The sequence below is a fragment of the Eriocheir sinensis genome, chromosome 14 (assembly GCF_024679095.1).
Source record: "Eriocheir sinensis breed Jianghai 21 chromosome 14, ASM2467909v1, whole genome shotgun sequence".
Taxonomy (NCBI): domain Eukaryota; kingdom Metazoa; phylum Arthropoda; class Malacostraca; order Decapoda; family Varunidae; genus Eriocheir; species Eriocheir sinensis.
Window position 1 is genome coordinate 7,156,224 of NC_066522.1, and position 27,475 is coordinate 7,183,698.

Sequence of the window (27,475 nt, forward strand, 5' to 3'; positions counted from 1 at the left end):
TTAAGCTGGCGGGAAAGGGGAGGAGGAGGAGGCTGGGAAGTGGAAGGGAAGGAGGAGGAGGATACGGGTTGGCAGTGAAGACGATGTATATACAGGAAAGAAGGGATTGGGAGTATAGTAGAAGATTAAGGGAAGGGAGTGAAGAAAAGGGATTGGGAGTGAAAGAAAGGAATGGGAATTGAGAGGAAATGCAAGAAAGGAATGGGAAGTAAAAGAAAGGGAAGGAATGTGATGAGAAGGGAAAAAAAGAATGGGAGGGATGGAAATTAAAAGAAAGGGAATGAAAGTGAAAGAAATGGAAGGAAAGGGATGGGAAGTAAGTGATTGGTATGAGAAGTGAGAGGGAAGAGAAGGGAAAGAAAAGGAATAGGATAGTTACACTTAAAAAAGAGGAGAAAATAAAAAATGAGATAAGTTAAGGGAGGGAAAGGAAACTGATAAATAAGGGGGAGAGGATTTTGGAGAAGTGAAGGGAGAAGATGATGTAGAGTTAACAAGAGGAATTAGAAGGGAAGGAGAAGAAGGATTAACTGCTAATTAGAGGAAGTGTGTGGAAAGGAAGGGTATAGAAGAGAGGGGGGGAAAAAATATTGGTAAAGGGTTAAACTTGTATAAGAGAAAGGAGGAGAGGAGAATTATGATATGAAGAGTGTTAAGAGAAAAGATAACTTAAAAAGGCCTATCGTCACTCATAATATAATCGCCTAAGTAATTTTTCAACGATTTCCAGGTTTATATTTGCATCAATTCTTCAACATGTGACGCCCATTTTTGTATAGTTGCTTTCGTTATTCAGGGTTTGAGTGTTCTAGAATTGACCTTTTCATTTCTGCCTAAACCATAAGCCAAATGAGATAATGACGATTCTTTTCTGATTTCCTGTAAAGTAGAAAATAATGACTTAGGCGGTTTGTTTACGAAGGTGACGATATAAAGGTTAGAAATTGCATAAGAGAAAGGAGGAAGGCGTTAATATGAAGGTGTTTGAGAAAGAGAAGGAAAAGGGAAGGGGAGAATGGGATAAGTAAATAGAGGAAGAATAAGGAAGGGGAGAGATGGGCGATAAGGAAAAGGGAAGGGGAGAATGAGAAAAGTAAATATAGGAAGGATAAGGAAGAGGGAAGGGGAGAATGAGAGAAGTAAATAGAGGAATAAGGAAGGGGAGAGAAGTGGGTGATAGGTAGGCTGGGGAGGTTAATGGGAGGGTAGGGGAGAATAAGACAGGTAAATAGGGGAGGAGTAGAAGAAAGTGGGGAATGGAGTATTAAAGTATGGAGGAAAGGGAAGGAGAGAGAGAACTCGGGATAATGAACTAGGTAAATAAAGTATAGGCAGATGAAAACTGGGGAATGGAAGATATAAATAGGGAGGGACGAGAAGAAGCGGGAAGATAATATAACTGAGATTTGTATGTAGGGAGAAGGGGAGACAGAATAAGAAAAGAAGGAAGGAGAAAGAAGAGAGGGCGGATGGGGGAAATAAAAAGGGGAAAGGGAGATAGTATTAAATAAGGAAAAGGGGAAGAACTGGTAGATAAATAGATGAGAGAGAGAGAGAGAGAGAGAGAGAGAGAGAGAGAGAGAGAGAGAGAGAGAGAGAGAGAGAGAGAGAGAGAGAGAGAGAGAGAGAGAGAGAGTTGAAAGTGGAGAGAAATTTGAAAGAAGGTAGATAGAGAAATTTAAGGAAAAAGATAGGAAATATATAAAAAAAAGAAAGAAGAGATAAAAGAGAGAAGGAGAGAGAGAGAGAGAGAGAGAGAGAGAGAGAGAGAGAGAGAGAGAGAGAGAGAGAGAGAGAGAGAGAGAGAGAGAGAGAGAGAGATGGACGAAAGGAAGGGGAGAAATAAATTAAAAAGATAGGTGAGGACGACAGCAGAAATCGGGGAAGGGGAGATAAAAGTAAATAGTGAAGAAGGGGAACAAGGGAAAGGGAGGGGAGGGGAGGGGAGGTGAACAATAACTTAGTAACACAGGCAGACATATCTAGGCTACTGGGGGGAGGGGAGGGGGGAAGGGGGGAGAAGAGGAGGGAGGGAGGGGAGAAGTTGACATTGAACCAGAGATGGAGAGAGAGGAAGGAAAACATGTTTGTCTTATGACCACAGAGAGAGAGAGAGAGAGAGAGAGAGAGAGAGAGAGAGAGAGAGAGAGAGAGAGAGAGAGAGAGAGAGAGAGAGAGAGTGAGAGATTCATAGGCCTTCAGCTGTAACCTCCTCCTCCTCCTCCTTTCTACTCATCTTGTTACTCTTTTAAGCCTTTCATCTTTTTTTATTTTTTTTTATTTCCCGACACACACACACACACACACACACACACACACACACACACACACACACACACACACACACACACACACACACGTACCTATACATACCACCACTGCACCGTTAGTGGTGGTCAACAGCTGTGTGTGTGTGTGTGTGTGTGTGTGTGTGTTTGCTCTTCAAGTGTTGTCTTGTTGCCTAATCTACCACCGAGACACCTGATTTCTCTCTCTCTCTCTCTCTCTCTCTCTCTCTCTCTCTCTCTCTCTCGATTGTGTAGGATGTATGTTGGCGGGAGTCCAGCCTTCCTCTCCTCCTCCTCCTGATATACTCTTAGTCAGGAGCAGCGGTGACTCCTTAGGATTGTGGAGGAGGAGGAGGGAGGGGCATATAGGACGGAGCAAGGTCGGGTGGAGGAGAGAAGGGAGGGGCGAGGAAGACTAACGGGAGGTGCGGTGTGGGCGTGGCGTTGATGATGGTGGGGGTGATGGGGGGAAGGAGGTGGAGATGGGCGTGGTGATGATTGTGGTGGTGGGTGTTAAGGAGAGGGGGGTGTTGTTGGTGATGAGGGTGAGGGTAGGGTGTTGATAAGAGTGTTAGAAATGAGGGGAGAGGGGGAGGGAGGAGAGGAAAGGGGCAAAGACAGAGAGGGGGGAGGGGGGATTATGACCAAACGTTAAAGAAAAACAAGAAGAAGAAGAAGGGGCATGAATATACTTGATGTCGAGAGAGAGAGAGAGAGAGAGAGGGGGGGGGGGTTGAGGTGAGTGGAATGGGTTTTGTGGATGGGTGGTGGGGAGGGAGCGCAGAGAATCGGAGTAGGAAAGGGTGAGTGGGAGAGGCTGTAAGTCGAGTGAAGGGAGCAAAGGGTGGAGAAAGGGCGAGGGAAAGCGCCATTGAAGAAAGGTGAAGGGGCTGTGTGTGTGTGTGTGTGTGTGTGTGTGTGTGTGTGTGTGTGTGTGTGTGTGTGTGTGTGAGAGAGAGGTCAATGGGTATGCTCTTTAATAGATACGGACGATTTTTTCTCGTTGCGGACTGTCCGAAGAGAGAGAGAGAGAGAGAGAGAGAGAGAGAGAGAGAGAGAGAGAGAGAGAGAGAGAGAGAGTACAGATGTGATGGGCAAGATCAAGGTATAGAGGATGGTGTGAGGAAGTATGGGGAGGTCAGAGGTTAGTCACACCGCCAGACAGATACAAAGTGTGATGATAGTCCTGATGGTTGTGATGATGGTGGCGGCGTCGGTGGTGGTGGTGATGGTGGTAATGGTGTGGTGATTATGGTGATGGAGAGTCTTTCAAGGGACGGATATATAAGTGATGTATAAAGTAGGAAAAGATGATGAGAATATTAGGAATAGAAGTTTGGATGAAGATTATAAGTTAGAAAGGATAAGGATATGAGCGTTGCATGCTTTTGACTAGATATAATAGTAGTGACTTGAGAGGCTGCGCTATAGTCGTACCAAGTTATTATGGGAAAACTTGCAAATAATGATCAATGAACCGAGTCTGAAACTGGTTCTGAAGAAGAGTTTAAAGAAAAAAAAGTCATGTGTAATAAATTAGTTTGTAGGTAGGATAAAAAATACTATCGAGAATGACATTTAAGAGAGTTGAATAAGACATACAAATATCTAAGAGCAACATTTAGTGGAAATTTAGCCCGCGAAAAAAAAATGACTTCGATTAGGAATAGGATGGAGTGCTTTTGGTAATCATAGTAATATCATGAGTTACAAGTTGCCATTTAGCGTATAATCAGGGTATTCTTCCAGCCTAGGCCTACGATTCAGAGAGACAAAAGACTTCGATATGAAACTAAGAGGCGCATAGAGTGGAATGGGTAATAACAATACTCGCCTTAACTTACACAGAAAAGCAAGCATCGTGCATTAGAGAAGAGACAAAGGTGGATGTTTCAATGACGATTTAGAATATTTAAAAAATGGACTTTGGCTGGTCATATCACGCGTGGAACTGATAAATGACGGACAACCAAAGAAACAGAGTGGCAACCCAGAAATGGTAGAAGTCAAGGCTAACGAGGACCAGGTGGAGAGATGAAATTAGAGCATGTGATGGGGCAGGATTGAGTAACGACAGACAGAGGTGGAAAATGCTGGGAAAGGCCTTTGTTTTGGTGTGGACTAATAATAAAATAAGGATGAGAGAGAGAGAGAGAGAGAGAGAGAGAGAGAGAGAGAGAGAGAGAGAGAGAGAGAGAGAGAGAGAGAAAGGTAATATAAGAACACATGAGAAAAGAAAAAGAAAACAAAGAGAAAAGAAAAAGAAATGCAATATAAGGAAAGGAAAAGAGAAAGCAAGAAAGGAAACAAAGAGAAAACAAAACAAAACAGGGAAGGAAGGAAATAAGAAAACGAAATTAGAGAAAAATAGAGGAAATATAAAAAAAAGAAAAGCGAAGAGAGAGAGAGAGAGAGAGAGAGAGAGAGAGAGAGAGAGAGAGAGAGAGAGAGAGAGAGAGAGACTGTGTGTGTGTGTGTTAGGTAAGGTGAGGGCTGGGTGGGAAAAGGGTGGGAGGCGGGGGGGCGGGTGCAGGCTTACTGAGTACCGAGCCGTGTGAGAAGAGAAGCCTGATTGACCAGTTCATGTGTGTGTGTGTGTGTGTGTGTGTGTGTGTGTGTGTGTGTGACGGCCCTGCACCAACATAACCAGCAGCATTTTCAGTCTTCTTCTTCTCCTTCTTCTTCCTCTTCTTCGTCTTCTTCTTCGTCTTCTTCTTCCTCCTTCTGCGTGGGAAGTTTTTGTTTGGGTCCACATAACGCCGGAGTGACGAGGCGGCCCCGCTAGAAAGTGAGGGTGCACCGGCCTTTCTCTCTCTCTCTCTCTCTCTCTCTTTTTCTTTTTTCTTTTTTATTTCCATTATTTTTGTTTCCTTTCGTTTTCTTATTTCCTTTCTTCTCTCTTTTGTTTTGTTTTCTCTTTGTTTCCTTTCTTCTGTTTTCTGTTTACTCTTTTTTTCCTTTTCTTATATTGCCTTTCTTTTTCGTTTCTCTTTGTTTTCTTTCTCTTTTCTCTTGTGTTCTTATATTAGGTCTCTCTCTCTCTCTCTCTCTCTCTCTCTCTCTCTCTCCACCCCCACCTCCCCCGCTGTGCTTGATGAGAACTTAACAAATACTTTTCCATGCCCGAGGCGCTGTTCCATTCTCTTCGTGTGATGCGGGTACCGGGTTGGGAGGTCGTGGGGGGGAGGGAAAGGAGGGATGAGGAGAGAAATAAAAAGAAAGAGAAGAAAAAAGCTGAAGAGAAAAAGTTGCAAGAGGGGAAAAGGGGAAAGACTCATTAACAGGTGGACGAAATCGATGTGGAAAAATATATGGAAGATGATGGACAGAACATCAATAAGGAGGAGGAGGAAAAGGGAAAGGGAAGGAAAAAGCTGGAGGGAAGAAGTTAAGGAGGGGAAGAGGGGAAAGGCACAACAGCTGATGCACGGAATAAAGATGAAAAAAATATATGGAAGAGAAAACGTTTGAAATTGTCTGGAAAAGGATGGAGAAAAGAAGGAGAAGGAGGAGGAAGAGGAAAAAAGGAAAGGTAGAAAAAGGGAAGAAATTAAATAAGGGAAAAAAAAAACAGCAGCAGGTGGACGGAATAAAAGTGGAAAAAAATATAAAAAGAGAAATTGGTGTATATTGCATAGAAAAGGATAGAGAGAAGGAGGAGGAGGAGGAGGAGGAGGAAAAAGGGAAGAAGTTAAAGAGAGGAAAAGACAACAACAGCAACAGGTGGACGGAATAAAAGTGGAAAAATATGAAAAGAGAAATTGGTATATATTGCGTGGAAAAGGATGGAGAGAAGGAGGAGGAGGAGGAAAAAGGGAAAAGTATATAAAGTCGAAGGGAAGTTAGAGAGAAAGACAACACCAGGTGGATGGTATAGAAGTGGAAAACTGTGGAAGGGAAAACGGTATGTGTTGCGTGGAAAAGAATGGAGAGAATAGTAATAATAACATTGAGGAGGTGGAAGAGGAAGAGAAAGAAAAGAAGTATTGAAATGAAGTACGATTATAAGAGAACTTCAGAAGAAAAAAACATTAAAGGAGAAACTGTACGGTAGGTGAGAAAAAAAAAACGTAGATAATGAAAAAAATAACATCGAAAAGGAGGAAAAAAAGAGAAAGGTGTAATAATTAAGAACGATCATTAGTGAAGAGCGTGGGAACAAAATATAGATCGAAGAAGAAAGTGCAGATAAAATAAATGAAGAAGGTGTAGATCATGGAGATATATTTTGATAAGGAAAGAGCGTGGGGAAAAAATAGATTGAAGAAAATATTGATAACCTGGAGAAAGGCGAGACTTGGAGAGCTGCAAAGTGAGATGAAGAGGATAAGTTGCAAGATCGAGGGAAAATTGCAGATTAGAATGAGAATGAGAAGTGATGAACTGAGGAGACGAATAGCCTACTTAGTGGAAAACTGGAATTAATAGCAAGAATGACGAGGATTAGGGAAAAAAGCAGTATTAGGGGCAAACAGATAATAAAAACTGCATTAGAAAGAAACAAATGAGAAGGAAAAGTGATGAAGTGAGGGGACGAATAACCTATTTAGTGGAAACAATAGCAAGAACGACAAGATTAGGAAAAAAAAAGCAGTATTAAGGGGAAATAGATAAAAAAAAATGCTTTGGAAAGAAAAAAAATGACAACGAAAACGGATGCATAGGGGATGACAAATACTTAATGGAAATAATAGCAAAAATGAAAATAGCAATAACAACGAGGTATAATATTATAAAAGGAAAAACATTGGGGGAGGGAACAGATGTACAAAAACGTTGAATGAAGTAGCTTGAAACGTGTAATTTGAGCGTTGAGTCAGACTCTGTTTAGGAGTGTGAAAAGGAGGAAAAAGTGCGAGCTGGAACAGATTGCGAAAAATGTTAGAATTATAAGTAGAACATAAATAAGAAAACTGTGAAGGAGAACGAAGATAATAAAAAGGAACGAAAACGGGGAAGAAAGACTTGAGAAAATGGTAAAATGTGAAGTAGAATATAAAATAAGAAAAATGAGGAAAACGAAGATGAAATGAGGAACGAAAGCGAATATGATGAATTAGAATAGGAGGAAACAATGCAAACAGGAGAAGACTTGAAAAAAAAATACCGCTGAAATATAAAGTACAACGTAATGTGATGACCAAAACGAAAATAAGAATGAAACGAAAGCGAACGAAGAACGAGAAAAGAAGAAAAAAAATATAAACGTAAGCGAAAATTATGCATCAGAATAGGAGGAAAGAAGCCAAGCAGGAAAAGACTTGGAACAAAAACCCTGAAATGAAAATAAGTAGAAAATGAAAAAGGAAAGTAAAACCGAGAACGAAAGTAAATTAAAAAAAAAATGAAACGAAAGCGAAAATAGTGAATTGGACCCACCCCAAAAAATAGTTGGGAGACGAGAGGAAGTTAAGATCATGGGAGAGAGGAGAGGAGGAGAGAAGAGAAGCTGAAAGGGGGGAGGGTATGAGAAAGAGGAGGGAGAGAGGGAGGGGAAGTTGGGGGGGGGGAGTTGCGAAGAATATGATGAGAGATGAAAGTGGTAGCAATTGAGAGGGAAGGGAAAGCAAGCACGTGTACCTTCCTCCCCCCCCCCCTCCCTCCCCACCTCCTCCCCCACGCCACCCCGAAGAAGAAAAAAAAAGAGAAATAGTACGACAAAAGTGAAAGTATGGACAGCATGGAACAGGTGGAGGAAGAGATTGGAGAGAAGGAGGAGGAGGAGGAAGAGGAGAAAGGGAGAAGGCAATGAAAGTAAAATGAAAGTAGTGAGGGGGAAAAAAAGGAGAGGGCGAAGACGAGGAAAGGCAAAAGTAAAAGAATATCAAATTGTAAAGGAAAGGCAGACGAAAACATATGCGAATTGAAAGTGAAAATGAGTCAGCGAAAGGGAGAAAGAGATAAGAGGAATAACTGGAAAGGGGTTAAAAATGAGATAAAGGAGATAAGAGGGTAACGTAGAGAAGAAGAAATGAAACCGATAAAGAGAAGAAATGGAAGAAAAAGAGGCTAATAAAATAACGTAGAATAAAATATAACAGAAAATGAACTGAGAAAATGTACAAGAAAATAACTAAGGAGAAAGCTGAAAAGAGAGTGTGGAATGGGATAAAGGTGGAGGTAAGAAAATAACTTAGAAGAAACTGAAAAGAGAAAAGGAAAGGGGGAGAAAAGACGAGAGATAAGAAAAGAAATAACTGAGAAAACTGAAAGAAAGAAGGAATAGGGAGACAAAAAGATAAACAAATAACGAAGAGAGGAAAACTTAGACCAGGAATACAAAAAACAAACAGACAAGAAAATAACGTGAAGAAGAGATGACGAAGTAGTAGCGATTGTAGTAGTAGGAGTAGGAGGAGGAGGAGAAGGAAGAAGAGGAGGAAGAGCGAAGGTGAGGGAGGGAGGAAAGGTTGTATAGACTAGAGAGGGAGATGAAATGGATGAGGTCTTCGGCGGTTTAGTCTTGACAAAGGAATACCCGAACGGATGCTGGTGGTGGTGGTGATGCTGATGATGATGATGATGCTGTCACGTCCTGTCTGGAGAGAGAGAGAGAGAGAGAGAGAGAGAGAGAGAGAGAGAGAGAGAGAGAGAGAGAGAGAGAGAGAGGAAATAGTAGTCGTTCATGGAGGTGGTGGAGGGGAGATGATGGGGGGGAGGGGGAGCGGATGGAGCGAATTCCAGTCGGCGCCCAATCCATGTGAGAGAGAGAGAGAGAGAGAGAGAGAGAGAGAGAGAGAGAGAGAGAGAGAGAGAGAGAGAGAGCATGATGGAAGACAACAACAACAACAACAACAAGAAAAAAAGAAGATAAGGTATTTGCCAAGGTTAGGTGGAACTGTTTTCGTAGCGGTGTGGAGTGGTGTGGAGGCGGCTGGGGGGAGGAGGGGGTAAGGGGGTCGTGGTGGGTCAGGTGAGAGAGAGAGAGAGAGAGAGAGAGAGAGAGAGAGAGAGAGAGAGAGAGAGAGAGAGAGAGATGGGTGGACGAGGGAGAAAAAGAGAGAAGAGAGAGAGAGAGGATGATTTTGCACCAGTCTTTGTTTTCATTAGTGGTGAGAGAGAGAGAGAGAGAGAGAGAGAGAGAGAGAGAGAGAGAGAGAGAGAGAGAGAGAGAGGAGTAAAGAAAGGCATCATTGAAGTCTCCCTCTCTCTCACTTAAAGGGTCGAACAGAGGCTTATAATCTGAGGCCCACCACTCCACAAGGTCCTTCAGTAGTGCAGCGGCCGCGCCAGGAATTGTAGAGGGCGTGGGTGTTTGCTCGCAGTGTCGCCGCCGCCGCCGCATTCCTCCTTGTCCAGGGCCGACTGTGATGTCATATCCGCTACTGAGTGAGGGAGGGAAGGCAAAAGTGATGACTGGAGGGAAGGGGGGGAGATGTAAGGAGAGGGGAGGTACAAGTGGCAGAAGGAATGGAGAAAAATGCTAAGAGGGGGTAGTGAGAGAGAGAAAAGGGAAGGCAAAAGAGGTAAGAGGGAGGGGGAGGAAGAAATGGAAGGAGAGGGAGGGGGGAGAGAGAAGGCAAAAGAGGTAGGGGAGGGGGAGAGATGGAAGAAGGGAGTAGTGATGGGGAAGGGGAAGGGAGATAAAGAGATGAAAGAAGAGGGGAGCCGTGAGGGGGAGGGGAGGAGAAGGCAAATAGAAGTAGGGGAGGGGGAGAGATGGATGGAGAAGGAAGTAGTGATGGGAAGGGGAAGGGAGATAAAGAGATGAAGAAGAGGGGAGCCGTGAGGGGGAGGGGAGGAGAAGGCAAATAGAGGTAGGGGAGGGGGAGAGATGGAAGGAGAAGGGAGGAGAGGGAAGGTAAAGGGGGGGAGATGCAAGAAGAGGGAAGCAGTAGTACGCGCTTTGCTCATTACACTTGCAATTCGCGCACTTTTTCCGCGCTCTCAGCTATTTTTTTTGTGCTGAGTGTTTTGTATTCGGTATTCCTCTTTTGTAGTGCATTTACCTCGTTCTGCCTATGCTTTACTCATCACTTCGGATTCTCGTTCTCATTGCCCCTTCTTTCCGTTCATTCAGTCGTTGTTATTGTCGTTCTGCACACACGTACGTATCAGCAGGGTTTCGGGATCTCCTCGGATGGCGTTCAAGGGTGACTCAAGGCCGGGGCGGAGGAACACTCATTAGTCTCGCATTAATACGCATTCCTCGGCACCACCGCTACCACCACCATCACCACCATCAGTAGCAACAATAGCGTCTTTCGTGCGAGACCACACACACACACGTTCCCGTAACACAACAATGCCGCCACTTTCTCATGTAGCAATCAATTCAGCGTCCTGTGCGCGGCGACGGGCTGGTTGGTTGCTCACGCCATCCACCCTCCGCGGCCTTGACAGCTGCCAGTGTGCCGGGCTGTGTAATGTGACCGAGGAATGACGGCCTCGGGGCAAGTACACACCCTGGCGCACCTCAAGGCTGAAATGGGTGTTAATGCAGGATTGATGTCTCCAGGTACTAACAGCAGACAGGTGGAGGGATGTGACGAGCGAAACGAACTAATGAAACGACCGGCCCGTTAATTAAAGTGAACACAATAAGGCGAGGGGGGAGTAAGAGAGAGCTCGTCGCCGAAGAAGAAAAAAAGAGCCACCAGCGGAAACAATAATAGGTGAACCAGTCCGTGGAGTGAAGTTTTTTAGCTTTATTTTTACTGCGCCACGGGGAGAGTTGGGGGAGAGAAACACGGCGGTTGTCACGATACCGGCGGGCCTGCAAAGCGCTGAGGAGGACTTTCGCTGCCTGAAGTGAAGTGAAACCCTGAGGCCATCCATCCATCCACGCACCCAGCCAGCAGGAGCCCAGCGAGAGGCCGCCATCTCCAGCCCGCCTCGGCCACCATGCGCATGAGGAGCCGGAGTGTCGCTGCCGCGCCTCCCTCCCTCGCGGTGACCGTCGGCGGTAACACTGGCGCCTCCCGCAGCCTCCTGAACCTCCCCGGCGAGCTCAAGGTTCACTACTCCGAGGTGGTGAACGTGGCCGAGAAGCTTACCCGTTTCTTCTCCCGCTCACACTCTTACAACGTTCATAAGCACCACAAGACCCTCGCGCTGCCCAAGAAGGTAAGAACTTTAAAAAGGACCCCCTCCCCCCACCTTCGGAATGGCTGTGTGAGGGAGTGGACGGATTGAAATGGATGGATGACCAGAAAACTCCCTCACAGCTTTCCATCCGTCGGTCTGTTTGCTCGCTCGCTGCTCAGGAACATTTTGAAAGTATTATTATTATTATTATTTTATTGTTATTCTTGTTATTAGTGTCTTCCCACGTTCTATTTCCATTGTTAGATTCAATTATCATACTTCCCGTGGTCTTTTTTGTTCCTCCTCGTCCTCGAAACTAATGGACGGACGGACGGACACACACACACACACACACACACACACACACTTCAGGGTCTATTTCTTCGATATTGTAGTAAAAAGATCTCCCATGTCTGCGAAAATTCTCTCTCTCTCTCTCTCTCTCTCTTACACACACACACACACACACAACCATTATTACCATTACGAGGTTATCAGTGTCGGTCCTTCCTTCCGGCGATCACTTCTTACAGCAAATTCTCTCAGTCCCGGCATTGTGATGGGTGTTCAGGTGTCGTTGCGTCACGGTAGTCTATTAGTAGTTCACGGAATCTCTTCACATAAGATCACTAATACATTTACATCTCATTGCCCGGACACTCGTGACGAGCAGCTTTCATCCTTTGTTCTCAGAGGGATGTGTGGCCTTGACAAGGACATTATGGGTGGTCGAAGATGAACTGTCCATTATCTGTTTGTTCCTCTCCTTTTGTGAGTGCCAGCGTCCTGTGGCAGTGTGGACTACCATTCTGAGCCCTTGGTGGAATATACGACATAATAGTATAATAATGCGTTTTGCCAGACTGTGCTGAGAAACATTATATTGTAGGTATACCACAGGACAAGAAATTTATTCTAAATCTCCTTGAATATCACTTAAGGGAAAGAAAAGTTGAGCATTCAAAGTCTTCATGTATGAAAAATCAGATGGAAAGTCCTTGAGGAATGGAAAGTTGACACTCAAAATCACTACGTATTTAAAAAAAATTGTAGATTTTATTTTTTGAGAAAGTACTGCAAACTATTTTCAGAAAAATAGATCCTTGAAAATCGTATTCGAGATAGGTTCAGATAGTGTTGCAGATTTTGCACGCAGACAAAGAGTTTGTGCAAGGCTGGAGGAGCAGTTTAATGAGATGGTTGAGGCAACTTGACAATACCGAGCAGCGATTTCAAGCATTTTTGTTTCTTGTTCCCTTATCTCTTGATATCACTCAAATGTCGTGTGTTCAGATAAGTTGTATCTAGATGGGGAAAAAGAGAGAGTACTGCATTCACCAGTAGGAGTTTGCTGTTTATTACTGAGTATTGACAGAAGCAGAGTTTCGGCAACTTTATTATATTCATGAACATGATAGACTTTTAAGGTCAGGGGTGACCAGTGCTAGTTGGTGCTACTGCTTGGAAGCTCAGTCACTGCCCTAATGAAAACTGGCACAGTCAGGTCTGCTTTGACCATATGACTCACTTGAGAGAAAGTTGGGGAAGCCTTTTAGAGTGTGTTTTCAGTGTCACACATGTCAGTATCAAGCACACACTTGACAAGCAGTCAGTATTCACTGTAAACAAGAATAAGGCAATGTCATAGTGTATTTAATTTTGATCATGTGTAACTGACTAAATCTTTCATAACAGTGATCACACGAGTTGGTTATTTTGTAACTAATGCAGAGAGGTGATTCATATTGTATTCAATCTAGGTCTCTGTCCCCTAATCCCCTAATTCATGTTAATGTTGGAGGACAACTGCTATTCAAATCTGTTTAAAGTGAGGGGCATATACCTGTATTTTATATGATAATCCAGTTTAATGGAAATGTTAATTTTTTGCAGTTTCCTCTTAATTTATGCTGTTTAGAGACAAAACTAATTATTTTGATCCATACTTATATTACTATGATGGAACAAAATCAATTTTACGTCTTCTGTTCTGTCAGGCACCAACATACATATATGGATGTGATGTAATAATGCATTGGCATGCCTTAACTCATATTGTCTTGCAACATTTATAATTAGTCTCTTATCTATTGTGTGTATATCTACTGTGTCAGTCCATATTACGCACATGTCATCAGTGTCATCATCATCATTGGTTAGATGTGCTGGGAAGAACATTCCCCGAGGTACTGTTACTGCGAAGTGCTTAGGTTTTGATGTTCCTAAAGCAGTTTTGAGAGAAAGAAGTACACCCAGAAATTTTATGTTGAAGGATAGAATAAATTCATGAGTCTTGATTGTTCTCATGCATTAAGCTGTCCAGTACCTGCTGGTGCATTACCCCTGTTGGTCAGACTTTCAAGGGTGAAGGACAGTGGCATGAATGGTACACTCGTCTCCCCTGAGTGTGGCATAAGTGAGTGTTATCAGTGATGGCATAACGCACATAGCAGTGAAGGAGTATTTCTCTGATAAGGAGAGGCATGAGAAGCTTTATAGAAATTGAGTTGATAAGGTAAGCAGTTGAAAAATAAATGTGTACCAAGGTACGGGCAGGAAGACAACATAAGAAGAAAGGGATACTCAGGAAAGGAGACTTGCTAGATATGAAATTGCTTCTTAATTGATACCAAACTGATATTGGTAGATAATTCACAGTGCCACTTTCATTTGCCTCTTCCATCTGATAAACTGCATTACATATTCTTAATATAGGTACTCCTCTACCACCACTGAAAAAAATACTGCATTCTTTATTATTGAATTATTGTTTTGAAATCTAAGCATGTAACTCACCACTAAGATAGGCACCTACATATTATTTAGTTTATCATTTTTTGTTTGTTGTATGGTGTTGCATGACATTACTATTGGCCAAATATTAAAAATAATCTTGTATGGCTACCAAGCTTTTACAGAAAATGGGTTAGATATGGAAGTGGAAATAGAGCTCGCTGTTAGAAAATTGGTTTTGGGGCCAAAATTCACCCCCTTGGCAACCCCTCACTCTCAGTAGTATCACCTGTTTACCTTTCTGTGACCACAGTGTTCTATATTCCTCTGACACAACTACAGTATTACCTGATCATTGAGCATGATATCCTAATCTACTATAACCTAACTTTGCTTTTGATGATCTCAGTGATCCAAAATTTATTTTTCCCGAAGGATGACATTGTTAGTAAAACTGCTTTCTCCTTCCACAGCCGTCACACTCCTGGGTCACAGTACACAACCTGAAGCAGCTGGACGGAGGCATCCTTGATCCTGACGACCGACTCAACGACGTAGCTGATGACCGGGAGCAGATTATTGCCCTTTACGAGGAGCAGCCGAGCCTGCACCAGGGTGGGGATGGCACCTCAGCCTCCTCAGACTCTGAAAACCCCTCCCCTGACATCTTTCAAGTGAGTCTGCTGTCCTACTTCTCTGTGGTTTGGTTAGATTTAGTTTGGGATGCAGCTGACCTGGTGAAAGCAACATTACTGGGATGCATTGAGTTGTGCACTGTAAAGTTAGACAAGGAATAGGCTATAGACTAGAGATAGGCTAGAGCAAGCAGGAGAGACAGTGACAGACATGTGGTGGGTGAGGGCATGGAAGTGGTAAGTGCTGAGTCCTGAGGTTGTCTCACCATTAGTTGACAAATTTTAGCCCAACAGAGACAGAGATAGACAGACAGATACAAACCCAGTGAGACAGAGGCAGAGAATCATAAGCCCCTCTCTTCTCCCTTCACTCAGGACGTGGAGCACAAATTCTCCCCATTCACCCGCAATGATATAGAGATCACTGGAGAGGAGTTGAGTGGAGCGCCTCCACCCCTACACGTGAGACGGGGGAGTGAACCAGCGCTCAACCGCCTGTCTCCCATCCCCCCTGTGAATGTACCTCCAGACCCCACTAAAAGATGGTCTGCAGCACCCATCATTGAAGACCAGAACCCAGCACTCAGCAGCTCCACGCCCATGAAGACAATAGTAAGTATGGTTAGATGGATGGATATTCACACCACATTTTTTTTTTTTTCTTTTTCTTTTTCTTTAAGGAGATAAGGAAATTAATTATGGATTAGATTTAATGGGATGAAGAAGGGAATGTCAACTTTTATGCGTATTTTTGGCTTATGTTTTTAGAATTATGTGTTTACCCTTTTTCATTCTTTAAATTAGGAGAGGGATGATAAAGGATGGGTGGAGTAGGTTTCTTCTCTTTCCCCTTTGAAAGAAAAGGGTAAAGGATGAGCAATACTTGTCTGCATAGTATTTTTTTTGTTTAATGGTGAGGAAATTAGTTATTCTTGTGCCCTCACAAGTACTACAATTATTGTTCCTTATTTCTGGTGTTGACTGTGCTTTTCCATGGTTAATTGAAATTTACCTGGGATATTTAGGTTATTAAACAAGTTTGAAAATTTATAAAATTGCCATAATATTAAAAATGAATGGCACTTAGTGAGCAATGAATGGCTGTGAATGTCTTAACTGCTCGGGTGTCTCAGTGACTTTTTAATCTTTGGAATGGAATTTACTTTAAGGCCTTGGCTTCAGCAGCTTATGATTATAAAATCCATAATCACTCAAGAATGTAATCTTAAACCCTAAAGCCACAAGTATGCATTTGGAGATGTTTTGCTCTCTACTCAGGTTTCTTTTGAAAATGATGGTGATTCATAAGCAAAATAGCATCAGTCAGTTAGAATGTTTGTTATCCCAGTGCCTGATGTGCTTGGTCCAGAAGAATAGCCATTCCCTGTTCATTCCTCTTCATTGATCATCATATCACATACATGATTCTGGTCTCTTACAGCAAGACGGCCACAGCTCCTATGAGGACGACAGTGTCTTTGTGGACCCAGGGGAGCGAGGGGAAGGCTCAGGGGAAGAAAAGACGCCTTCATCCTCCACCTCCTCCCACCACTCCTCTGCTGCCACTGCCTTCACTCGCTTCAATCGAGACACCAACAGATGTTCTGTGCAGGTGAGGGGGGGGAGCTGTTTTTTTTTTCCTTTTTATTTTATTTTATTAATTTTCTGCTGTAACAGACACTAAGGGTTGGTGTCTCCTCTTGAAAAAGTTAACGTAGTATGATGAAGAAAATGCAGTAGAGGCTGCCTTTTTCCTATCTCTCCTCCAGCACAAAGGAAAAGAATACCAAAGCTGGAAGCCAGAAAATATATTAGATATCCCAATGTTAAATTCCAAAACCTACTGTCACATTTTTAACAGTTTTCTCAGTAACCGTACATATACTTGTCCTGAGTGTTACACATGACTAAGGCAAGGCAGGAAAGGTTAGACTTTGTTTTTGTATTTATATATTTTTTTCCTGTGGATAAGATCACAGTTGAATCAGTGTCATAGTTAGGAACCTTGAGGGCCACGTTTTAGACGTCCATATATGTGTTGTTTATTTATTTATTTATTTTATTTATTTATTTATTTTTTTTTTTTTTACATCTTTGCCTGTAGTGCCGGTAGGCTTTTTTTTCAGGGGCCTGGTGGTTGGCCCAAGCCCGTCATGGCGCAGGCAATTTTTATAGTGGCGCCATTTATGCTTTACTTCAGGGGATGTGTAGGAATCATGAGATGAAATGAAAATGAAATTTTCACATGATTGGTTTACTGTTATGGCTCTGAATGTGACTTAATATAGTATTAAACTTGCCTGTTCAAAATATCAAGTGTATGAAATTAATCTATGTGGTAATATGTAACCACTGCAAGAAGTTAGAATATCAAAAGTTAACCAAACAGCCAGAGGCACCTTTGTCACCTTGCAATTTTATATTGAATCAAAGCAGAAGTAATTGGATCACCACACTATTTCTCTACTCCATCATTTATGTCATCAAAATAAGAAGGTAATGCCAATATCTTCTTGATTTTGTCCTCAAAAAGGAGAATACACTATCTTCATTCAGATGTAAATATAAACAATGTATCCTTGCCTCTCCCCAGGTATTGTCGGATAACCCCATAATGGCACGCTGGGCCGACGCAGCTGACAGTGCATTGGCGTCGAGTGAGGGGCGACGAAGAGAGCCGTTGGGAGGGTCAGCATCCTCTCCACTGCATTTCAGAGACTCTTCCCATGAAGACTCTAACACGTGAGTCAAAGGCTGTCCTGGGGGAATGATTCCTTAACAAAATGTAGTACAAGCTACACTTCTTGATAGTCATCTGTTTCTTCTTGAAACTTATTATTGCTTAGGGGTTAGCAATAAATCAATATAGATGCTCAGTACTTGAATGATGCAGTTATAGTGTAAGCCTTCCGAGGCCTCAGCCATTAGGAGACCAGTATTCTGATAAGCTCTTCTCTCCCCAGGATACTTGTGGTGCTAAGCAATGACCGAGGTCCTCTAGGGATACATGTTATCCCCAGTACGGACGGGCGGGGTCGTGACCAGGGCCTGCTAGTGGAAGGAGTGGAGCCTGCCGGCAGGATAGCCAGAGATGGCAGGATTCAGGTCCACGACAGAATAATTGAAATTAATGGAAGATCTCTGAGCAACATAACTTTTCAGAAGTAAGATTAAAAAAAATACAGTAGCCATAACTTTAAGAATTTATTCTGTCAATGTAAATTTAAGGGTGCTTATAAATTCTGTGCATTATATATATACATATATATATATATATATATATATATATATATATATATATATATATATATATATATATATATATATATATATATATATATATATATATATATATATATATATATATATATATATATATATATATATATATATATATATATATATATATATATATATATATATATATATATTTTTTTTTCCTGTACAGATCGGGATCACTACTTTTAAAATAATAACTTGGGCTTAATGTTGTTATTTAATCACACATTTTGAGGCATTGGAATAATTTTTAATATTGGCTCTGCTTCTTCACACAGTTCAATTTTGATAATTTTCTCCCATATAATAACTTTCTGTAGTGCACAAGAGATCTTCAAGGATGCCATGCAGAGCCCTGAGCTGAGGCTGCTGGTGGTGAAGGGCAGTGTGGGCAACCACCAGCGTCAGGGCTCCTGCACAGAGCTGGTTGAGGGAGAGGAAAGGAGTAAGTGTGCAGTTTTTTTAGAAAATCAATTGTAAGACTAGGTATATTAGCAAAAAAACAAAACAAAAAACAATGTTGCTGGAAAATAAATAGAGAAAGCCTTTCTTTTGATTTCATAAACTTTTTTACACAGGCTTTTCAAAACACTTTAGTATCATAACTTTTGTGATGGTTGACTTTTCAAACAAATTTACCCAAAGGCCTCATGAATATGAATTAAAGACAATTTTTGTCACTTAGTCACTTGCTTCCCATAATTCACTCATTTATACCATTTTCACTTGTATAGTCGTGAGTTGAATGAAAGATTTCAGTATTTTTAAAATTTTGAAATTGTATCTTCTTAGATTTTTGCTCATATTCACTCACTCTTTGCCTCCATTTCCTGTACAGCTGTGGGTGGAGCAAAGGTGGCGAGTGTGACTGCTACAAGGAAGGTCGGCGGTGCTTCCCTCTCATCCCGGACGCAGGCGGTCATCCTGCAGAGCAACACCCGCAAACTGGGCCGCCGGGTGACTGTGCACCTCACCAAGGGGCCACATGGGCTGGGCTTCTCCATCACCACCCGTGACAACCCAGCTGGTGGGGAGGCGCCCATCTACATCAAAAATATTTTGCCAAAGGTGCATCCACATTTTTACATAAACTTTATTTTTCTTTCTCTCACTTCCACCAATTTACCCAAACTCTTATCCTCACCTATACATTACATTTTTAAGTACGTAATATGAAAAATATGATCTACTCTCACTCTCCCACACAGTAGAGAATTAGCGTGGATAATGTGTGTTTTAGCCCTGACTAACCTTCCTCATTCTTTGACACCTTTAAGGGAGCTGCCATTGAGGACGGCACCCTTCGTATTGGTGACCGTCTCTTGGAGGTTAATGGAGTCGCAGTCACTGGCAACAGCCAGTCAGAAGTGGCGGGGCTTTTACGCCAGATACCAATAGGTGGCACTGCAACACTCATTGTGTCACGCCAGGACCAACGTGGCAGTGAAGGGGCGTCTATCGATTCCACAGCAGACGAGAAACCTTCCAGCCCTCTGCTCCCAAGACAGCTGGTAATGCTTTCATCTTGCATATGTATTAGTCAGTGTATAATATGATTATGGTCATTAAAGTAACATCCTAACTAACACAGCCAGAGAGGCTATCACTTGATGTGTTTATATTCTGAAGGACATATCTAAAGACCAAGTCCAGGATTTTTTAGCATTCCTAACTAATAAATGATTACTTGGTTATTCAGCCATGTAGTATTAGTTTGAGCATTTTGTTGCCTTTATAATGAGTGCACTTCATTCATTTATCCTGATATCTTGTTACCACAATCATTGCCTTATTTTTGTTCTACTCCCTCTTTCAGCCTTTAGAGAAATCTCCTGAGGACAGCCTTCAGTTCCCATGGAAGCACAAAGAAATTCTTGTGTTTGAAATTCCTGTCCATGATTCTGAAAGAGCAGGACTAGGTAAGTTTTCCTGTAAACTACTGTAGTGTCATGTTTTCTTTCACTTCTTAAGTTTATTCTAGTATCTTTCAGATTTTTATGAGCTTTTGGTTTATTTTATATTCTGCATACTTGAAGTAATCAAGTACTTCAAATGAGATTAAATTGGCCACGTGTTTAATTGCAGGAGTGAGTGTAAAGGGAAAAACAACTTCTGGTCCAAATGGTGCAGTGGACCTGGGAATATTTGTGAAAAATGTGATCCATGGCGGTGCAGCCTCTAGGGATGGACGGCTCCTGCAGAATGACCAGCTGGTAAACATCAATGGCCTGTCCCTCCTCGGCAAGCCCAACAGCGAGGCCATGAAGACCCTGCGCACCGCCATGCACCAGGAGGTGGGTGCCCCTGAGAGCGCCAGGGTGCCTTTCCTGATGGTAGTGTTTGCTGATGAACATTTTGTTTTACTTTCAATGTATTGACCAAATTAGTGTAATTTTCATCTTCAGATGGTTTTCTTATTTTGCCTCTTATAATATTGATGCTTATAAAAACTAAATGGGTTGGCCATATCACATCTTTTTTTCCAGTCAACACCCTCACATGTTACTCCTTTATTCTGGAGCCTTCCCTCTTTACCTTTCAAGTATTCTAAAATTTTACAATTGTGTTCACAGATACTTGACTTCTTAATTTTTTAGTCTGTATAACAAATAAACTTTTAGAGCAGAGGATACTGGCATTAACATTGTTTCCCTATTTGATGACAATTACACTAAAGATTGGACAAAAATATTTTGGAGGCATCAGTGAGTACTCTATTCTCAAGTAAAAATATGAAAAAAAAGCTTTCAACAAGTATGAAATTTATGAAGATTGTTGCTGAGAGAAAACTAATGACCATGATGCTTTTAGGATGAACCAGAGTGATTCAGGTAATCCAGATGCTTAATAGTGGTATTGAATAAGACTCCAACCCTTGGCAATGGCACAGAAAACACTAATTCCTGACATCTTCCCCATCCAGGGCCCAACACCAGGAATGATCTCCCTCACTGTTGCCAGAAGAACGGATCTCAGCAGGGAACGGTCAAGTCCCTCCTCAGCCAACAGGTCAGGTCGGGACTCTGCCAACAGCCTCTTGACCAACTCCTCAGGCACAGAGACTCTGGGGGGTACCAAGTCTGCCCCCACCACCCCTACCCCAGACCACTCAGGCACCACTGATGCGTCGGATGCCACCTTAGTGTTCCATGTTAATAATAAGGTGGGGGCCATATCATGATCAGCTATCACTAGTTCATTGCAGGAAGGAAATCTTTTCTAATGTCCTTCACCTCTCTCTTAAATGTTGATGTACTCCATTCTGCTCTGGCAAATACTCTAATATCTTCATATCATCTTATCATCAGCCATCACTAGCAATGCCCTTTCCCAACATCTTTCACCTCTCTGTCTGATGTTAGTGTACTCCATCCTGCTCCAGCAAATGCTATGATTTTATCTGTGAAGTGGAAAGTGCATATAAAAAAGTGATAGCTTGCAGGGATGTATAGGAAACTGATGAATGTTTTTTATTTTTTTATTTTTTTATTGCATCTATGTAATATCATGTCTCATGGCATTCACAACTAACTTAAATATTATGTTTATTTTTCTTTGATAGCTTAATGTACATTTGATTGCATTTGTTATTTAGAGTCTAATATTAAATACTTTGTTGCTAATATTGATTTTCTTGTGGCAAATATCATAGATATGCTTTTAACAAGACATCCTGGTTAGCACAGGTTTAATTTAATAAAGTTGACCTTGTACCTCCAGAGTGATGAGCGGCTGCACCCCGAGAGAGAGTTCATCAACGACACCTTTGATGTGCGCAACCCTGTGATCCAGCGGCTGACCAATAACAACGGAGCGCTGCGCAACGAAAGCTACTACAAGGTAACTGGGCTAACCAAAAGAAAGATTTAGTTTAAAATGTTTACCCATGTTCTGAAAGAGTTTTATCAGTAATGTGCAAAGTGTACAGAAAGGTGAATTTAGGTATTGTGAGTGCTTTGAAGCACCCACAAGAGTTTTTCAATTGTGCGTATGTTTTTTTTTTCTTTCCAATGCTTTACTTTTGCAGATTAAACACAAATGTTCATTTCTCTATCTTCCAGGCCACAAACTTCATATTTTTTATAGCTTACCTTTTCCATGTTCTTTCCTACAAGCCATACACATACACTAATATCACTCATTTGACTGATGTTTCCCCATATTCATCCACACAGGCCACACACGAGACATGGAACACCTCTCAGCTACAGCAGTTAGTGATGCGTGTGGACCGGGAGTCTCTGGCACCAGCCGTGGGAGGCAGCAACACCTTGGGCTCCCCGACTGTTAACCTGCCATCCAGAGACACCCTCATCATCCATGATGACACTGGAACCCACCTCTCAGGGTCAGTGTTCCCTGGCTTGCTTTGGACAAAATTTTGGATGATGACTGTAATGTATTGATGGAAAATTTTTGACAAATTCAAGAGTTTTATGCTTTAAAGGATTTGTTTCTAATGTGTCGGAGTAATGACTGGTAATTCTATCAAGTACTTGTCTTATGTTGTGTTTGATATGTCTCGGCAAACACGTATGGATGTAAGGAATGTGAACTTATGGCATGTTGTTTATACATTTTTAGGAACATAAGTTTTCTTCCTATTGTTGCTGTCTTTGTTATTTGGCTGTGTCCCTCTTTTTGCTGGGTATGGAAAGTGGAGTGACAGGGATGAGTCTAGTTATTATGTACCTTCTCGAAAGAATAACTTCCAAAACTTGTTTTTCTGTGGAAAAAAATCATCAAGGATCATTGAATGACTGGTTCAAAAATTCTTACTTGAAGTTTTCAAAGCATTATTCTCCAGATTTATTTATGCATATACATTTTCATTATAAGAAAAATGTCACCCCCAAAACAAACAATCCAAAATTTTTTTTTTTATGTGAAAATATGAAGACTGCCTTTGAAAAGCACAATAATTAATTATCTCTGTGTGTGTGATTTTCAGACACATGAGTGGGCACGGTGGTCCTGGCGCCTCTGCAGGAAGCCTCAGTGACCATCCCAGCCAGTCTGATGACGCCTACACCAGCCAGTGAGTCTTTTTTTCTTAAACATATCCATGCTTCCTATTTACCTCTGAGCATTTTTATTAACATTACTTTGATTTTCCTTTTTCTTTGATGAAATAGTAGATTCTTCAGATCAAATTCTTTTGCATCCAGGAAATTTGAAACCTCAAATCTTCCTTTTACTCATTCTAAAAGACAGAGGCATGTATGGAGCTTTTAAAAAGGAGTGTAAGGGATTTCAGTCTGTGTTTCATCTACAAATGTGTTAACTAGATATCCAAATATGTTGAGCATCTAAACAGTAGCACAGTGGTGGTGACAATGTTGGGGGTGTTGGTGTTAGTGGTATTAATGGGGATTGGGATGATGGTAATGATGACAGTAATGAATACAAGTTTTGGCAACCTTTGCAGAACTTCCTTGGAGGAGAATGCGGCAGGGTTCTCCAGAGACCAGTTTGGCAGGCAGAGCATGTCAGAGAAGCGGCATGCCACGCTGGATGCTAAGAACACGGACACATACCAACGCAACAAGAAAGCAAGGTGTGCATGTGTGCATTGATTTATGAGCATTGGATAGTATCAGGGTATGATTTCTTTTAAAGATTACTTTTGTAGTACACGTTACACACTTATATTTGAAAATTTTAATATATTACGGAGATTATCTGAATTAAGTACATATATTGTTCACTATTTTTCATAAGTGGCTAAATGGGAATTAACTCCTGCACTACAGAAGGCTGATCTTTCTGCTCAGAACACTTGCAAGAAGCATTACATGCCCTTTTTAGCTCTGTGAAAGAGGGTCCTTAAATAAGATGATGTGTTATCATGAAACAGTTAAAACATCACTATTGTGTTATATCTCTTATTATATTATTATGATTATTGTAAAATATTGATATCATATTATATTATATATTATAATATGATTATTTTATTATAATTATTATAATTACATGTTATTTCCATGATGATTTTCCTTTCTTGCATTGATTAAATATTATTTTTAGGGAAGAAAGGGAGAAACAGAAGCAGATAATGTTGGCACAGGAGAAGTTGGCAGCTACACAGGGACTTGGGGCCGCCGGAATGGCAGGTTAGTTCATGGCAGCTCAAAGAGAGCCTGAACTTTTCTTTTGCTTTGTCATTTGTCTCCTATAACTGGGATGCATTTTTTATTGACTCCATCATCACAGATCACCACTGGAAAAAAAATCTTGTCATGTGGTTGTTGTATAGTTACAGTCAGATAAAATTAAATTCGTCTGAATAAAGCATGAAGTGAAAAGCCGTAATCATGTTGTCAATTGTTGACTAGTCCCCAAGGGCATAGTCAAGTAATTCACCAAGAATTAGTTTCAAGTATACAATAGAGGAAATATGAAAATAATAATTTGCAACAACCACAGAAGTAATAGTGGCTACTATTTGTGCAGTATTTTGACAGTAGTTGGAGGTGATTCATTTGTAGTGAGACTGAAACAGATCTTCAGTAGACTGTTAACCATTAATCTATAAAGTGTCAGGTGGGGATGGACAACAGGTGCTGCAATAGTATCCAGCAGTTTCCTGAGATGGTCTGTTGTGGTGGAGACATGTGTAGTTATGCTTTTGGGTTATTTGTAGTTTTGAGTACTGCCAGGTATAATATTTCTGCTGGTCCTAGTTTTGAGTTTTCATTAATGGTAAGGCTTTAGATATGACATTATCAGCTGTAACAATTGATTCAAACTTGCTTCTTCATAGTCATGTGTGGGAATTAGCATTGGTGTGTGTATATCCAAACTGTTATTCCAGAGCTGTGCTGAGGGTTAGTAGCTAGGCCTTGCAAGCTCCTGGCAGTGAAGTATGCTATAGCCTTCTGAAAACGTAGCCCTCATAGGTGCATTCTAACTCTGAATATGTATTATTTGGATTTTGGGCTTTTTATATATTATAAGAACACCAACCATCTCTGTTAGTCTTGGGATGAACTTACCAAAAAGGTTCAATTTTAACAATGTTTAAAGTGTTTTTGTTATTTATTCAACAAAGTTGACTGTAGCCATGACTATCACGTGAGGTTGGTGCTCCTCCAAGCCCTGAGCCCTGAACACATTGGGTTTTGGCCTAGTGAAGTGCAGAGCTCAGGGTAGACTCAGGGTTTGCCTTAACAGCCTCCCTTGCTGGGTATAACCTGTGGTGTGGTCTTTGCCCTTAAGGTGGCCCTGTGGAGGAGGTGAATCCAGGTTTAAGGGAAGTGGGCATTGATGTGCCACCAACTGAGCCTCCCTCTGGAGCCCCTCACCCCTCACCCCTCGCCCCACCTGCTGGCAGGCCTGTCCCCAACACTTCATGCTGGGGCAGGACAAACAAGGCCAAAGATGAAAACAAACCTCCAAAAAATAAAAATAAGTCTGTGCAAGGCACAAAGCCTTCAACCAAACAGCAATTTATGCAAGGCCTGCGTGGGCCCGGGCTGCGGCGGGGCAGTGAGCCGGTGGGGGCTACTCTTCGAAGGGGCCAGTCTGGTGGGCACCCTCGAGGCACCTTCAGCCCCACAAGCCGCAGCCTTGAGAGGCATTACAGTAAAGGGAACCAGCGGACAACTTTTGGACAGGATCTTTCCAACATGATTTCCAACTGGGGTAACTAACCTGATTTACCTGGTGCATGACAAGTATGCTTTGTTCTGTTAACTTACTGCTGCTGTTTTTTTTTTTTTTTTTTTTTTTTTTTTTTTTTTTTTTTTCTGCTGTCTTCAGCTTTGGACTGGGGACGTCAAGGGCCAGACTCTAACATGCATGCACGGTGGTGGGACAACTAACTTTCAGGCTTGCAGCAGCATCCTGAGTTTTTATATATGCAGTTCATTATTTTTACTGTTGTTGAAATTTTCATTTCAAAAGTTTTACATTTTTTACTTTTAATTTTTATTCACTTTTATTCTTTCTAAATGAAAAACTCATTTAGAACATTGTGAGACTGTTAAGGAATATTGGATGTATTGCAAATCTGACATGATGCATTGCCATAAATCATGTTGTTTTGCAGTTCTCTAAGAATTGCATTACTTTTCTTTTGAAAGTTCCTTCACTCTTGTGCACCACCCTAACTTGAAACTCCTTCATATTGTACATTCTATTTCTGAAAAGGACTAATATAAATGTAAGAGACAGCCTAATACCCTTGTTAAACCAACACATTTTGTAAGGCTTCAACAAATTCTTCATATCTTCAATAAAAGAAGAAAATTAGTCTGAATTCGTCTCTCGGATTCACACAAAAATTTTCCGGTGTTGTCTGCTTATTAGCTTCCCGTAACCAAGACTTGTTGGGTCGGGAGGCCTTGGTGGCAGCCGGGAAGATGGTCCGAGCATCGTCAGATGAGTCACTTGCCTCTCAGACCCAGCGCACCACTCACGCTCATCAACCCTCCTCCCCGCATGAGCACGTAGCATCACAGGGTAAATGTTGGTGATGTGGTGGTCCTCTCCTGTCCTCCCATACACTCTTTACACTTTCCTCTTTGCACCAGTTCAGTCCAAGTTGTCCACTCCATTGTATTGCTCTTTATATCATCCCCTTTTCTTCCCATCCCTTCCTTTCCCTTCCCTTCTCATCCTGTCCCTCCTTATTTTTCTCTTTCTTAACTTTCCTTTCCCTTCCCTTTTTATCCATTCCCTTCCCTTCTTTGTTTCCCTTTCATTACCCAACGCCCCCCCCCCCCCCCCCTCCTTACCTTAACTTTCCCTCACTTTATTTTCTGTATCATTCCCTTCTATTACCTTACTTTTTCCTCCTATTTTCTTCCCTTCACTACATTTCCCTTCCCTTTCTTTTCTTCTTGCCCCTTTTCTCCCCTAGTCTTTTTGCCCCTTTCCCTCTCCTCTTCTTCCATTTCCTTTCTTGACCTCCCCTTTCTTTCCCTTCTCATCCTTTCTCTGCCCTTTACTTCCCTTCTCTACCTTTCCTACCTCTTTTTTCCCCACCCTTTCCTTTTCCTCTCCCTTCCTGCCCTTCACATTCTTCCCATGCAGTCCCTCCTCTTCCTTCCCTTCCTGTCCCTTCCATTCTCTTTGCTTCCTTGCACTTATTTCCCTTTCATGTCTTCATTTTTAGATTTTTTTCCTTCTCTTTCTGTGTCATTCCTTCCCATGCCCGAAACTCCTCCAATCTACACTTTACTCAGTCTCTGAAGTCAGCTCTCATCCATCGTCACATTCTTTTTTCCTCAATCCCAAATGTGGCAGAGTTGATAAGCTTCAAATCTTTGTATCACCTCCCTCGAGGTCTTCTTTCAGTCATGATGAAAGTCTTTCACCCATATAGTTGATATCCTCACAGTCTTAGTGCGGTATCAATCTGAATATTTAGAGATGGAGCGTTCAACAAATCTCTCCTTGATGGACAGTCTTGAGTTCCAGTACAGATATTATGGCAAGATGAAGTGCTGTCTATTCTCCATTTTATATATATATATATATATGTCAGACAGGCAAGGCATTCTACAA

At 41.8% G+C, this 27,475-nt stretch overlaps 1 protein-coding gene across 11 annotated transcripts in view; it reads left to right on the forward strand.

The window, feature by feature from the left end:
* The window catches only part of LOC126998380 (partitioning defective 3 homolog), a 108,822-nt gene that overhangs the window by 66,825 nt on the left and 14,522 nt on the right, over positions 1-27,475 (forward strand). For 4 of the 11 annotated variants that reach the window (XM_050859985.1, XM_050859989.1, XM_050859993.1 and 1 more), the window contains exons 2-20: positions 10,747-11,354; positions 14,522-14,722; positions 15,059-15,295; positions 16,125-16,295; positions 17,277-17,425; positions 17,647-17,847; positions 18,283-18,407; positions 18,801-19,030; positions 19,240-19,473; positions 19,779-19,881; positions 20,048-20,295; positions 20,886-21,125; positions 21,683-21,802; positions 22,138-22,310; positions 22,914-23,000; positions 23,391-23,519; positions 23,993-24,078; positions 25,184-25,609; positions 26,276-26,428. In XM_050859985.1, the coding sequence (XP_050715942.1) occupies positions 11,133-11,354; positions 14,522-14,722; positions 15,059-15,295; positions 16,125-16,295; positions 17,277-17,425; positions 17,647-17,847; positions 18,283-18,407; positions 18,801-19,030; positions 19,240-19,473; positions 19,779-19,881; positions 20,048-20,295; positions 20,886-21,125; positions 21,683-21,802; positions 22,138-22,310; positions 22,914-23,000; positions 23,391-23,519; positions 23,993-24,078; positions 25,184-25,609; positions 26,276-26,428 (3,535 nt within the window). In that variant the 5' untranslated portion in view covers positions 10,747-11,132. The remainder of the gene's footprint in view (positions 1-10,746; positions 11,355-14,521; positions 14,723-15,058; positions 15,296-16,124; positions 16,296-17,276; positions 17,426-17,646; positions 17,848-18,282; positions 18,408-18,800; positions 19,031-19,239; positions 19,474-19,778; positions 19,882-20,047; positions 20,296-20,885; positions 21,126-21,682; positions 21,803-22,137; positions 22,311-22,913; positions 23,001-23,390; positions 23,520-23,992; positions 24,079-25,183; positions 25,610-26,275; positions 26,429-27,475) is intronic. The other 7 variants (XM_050859986.1, XM_050859987.1, XM_050859990.1 and 4 more) reach the window with 7 other exon arrangements.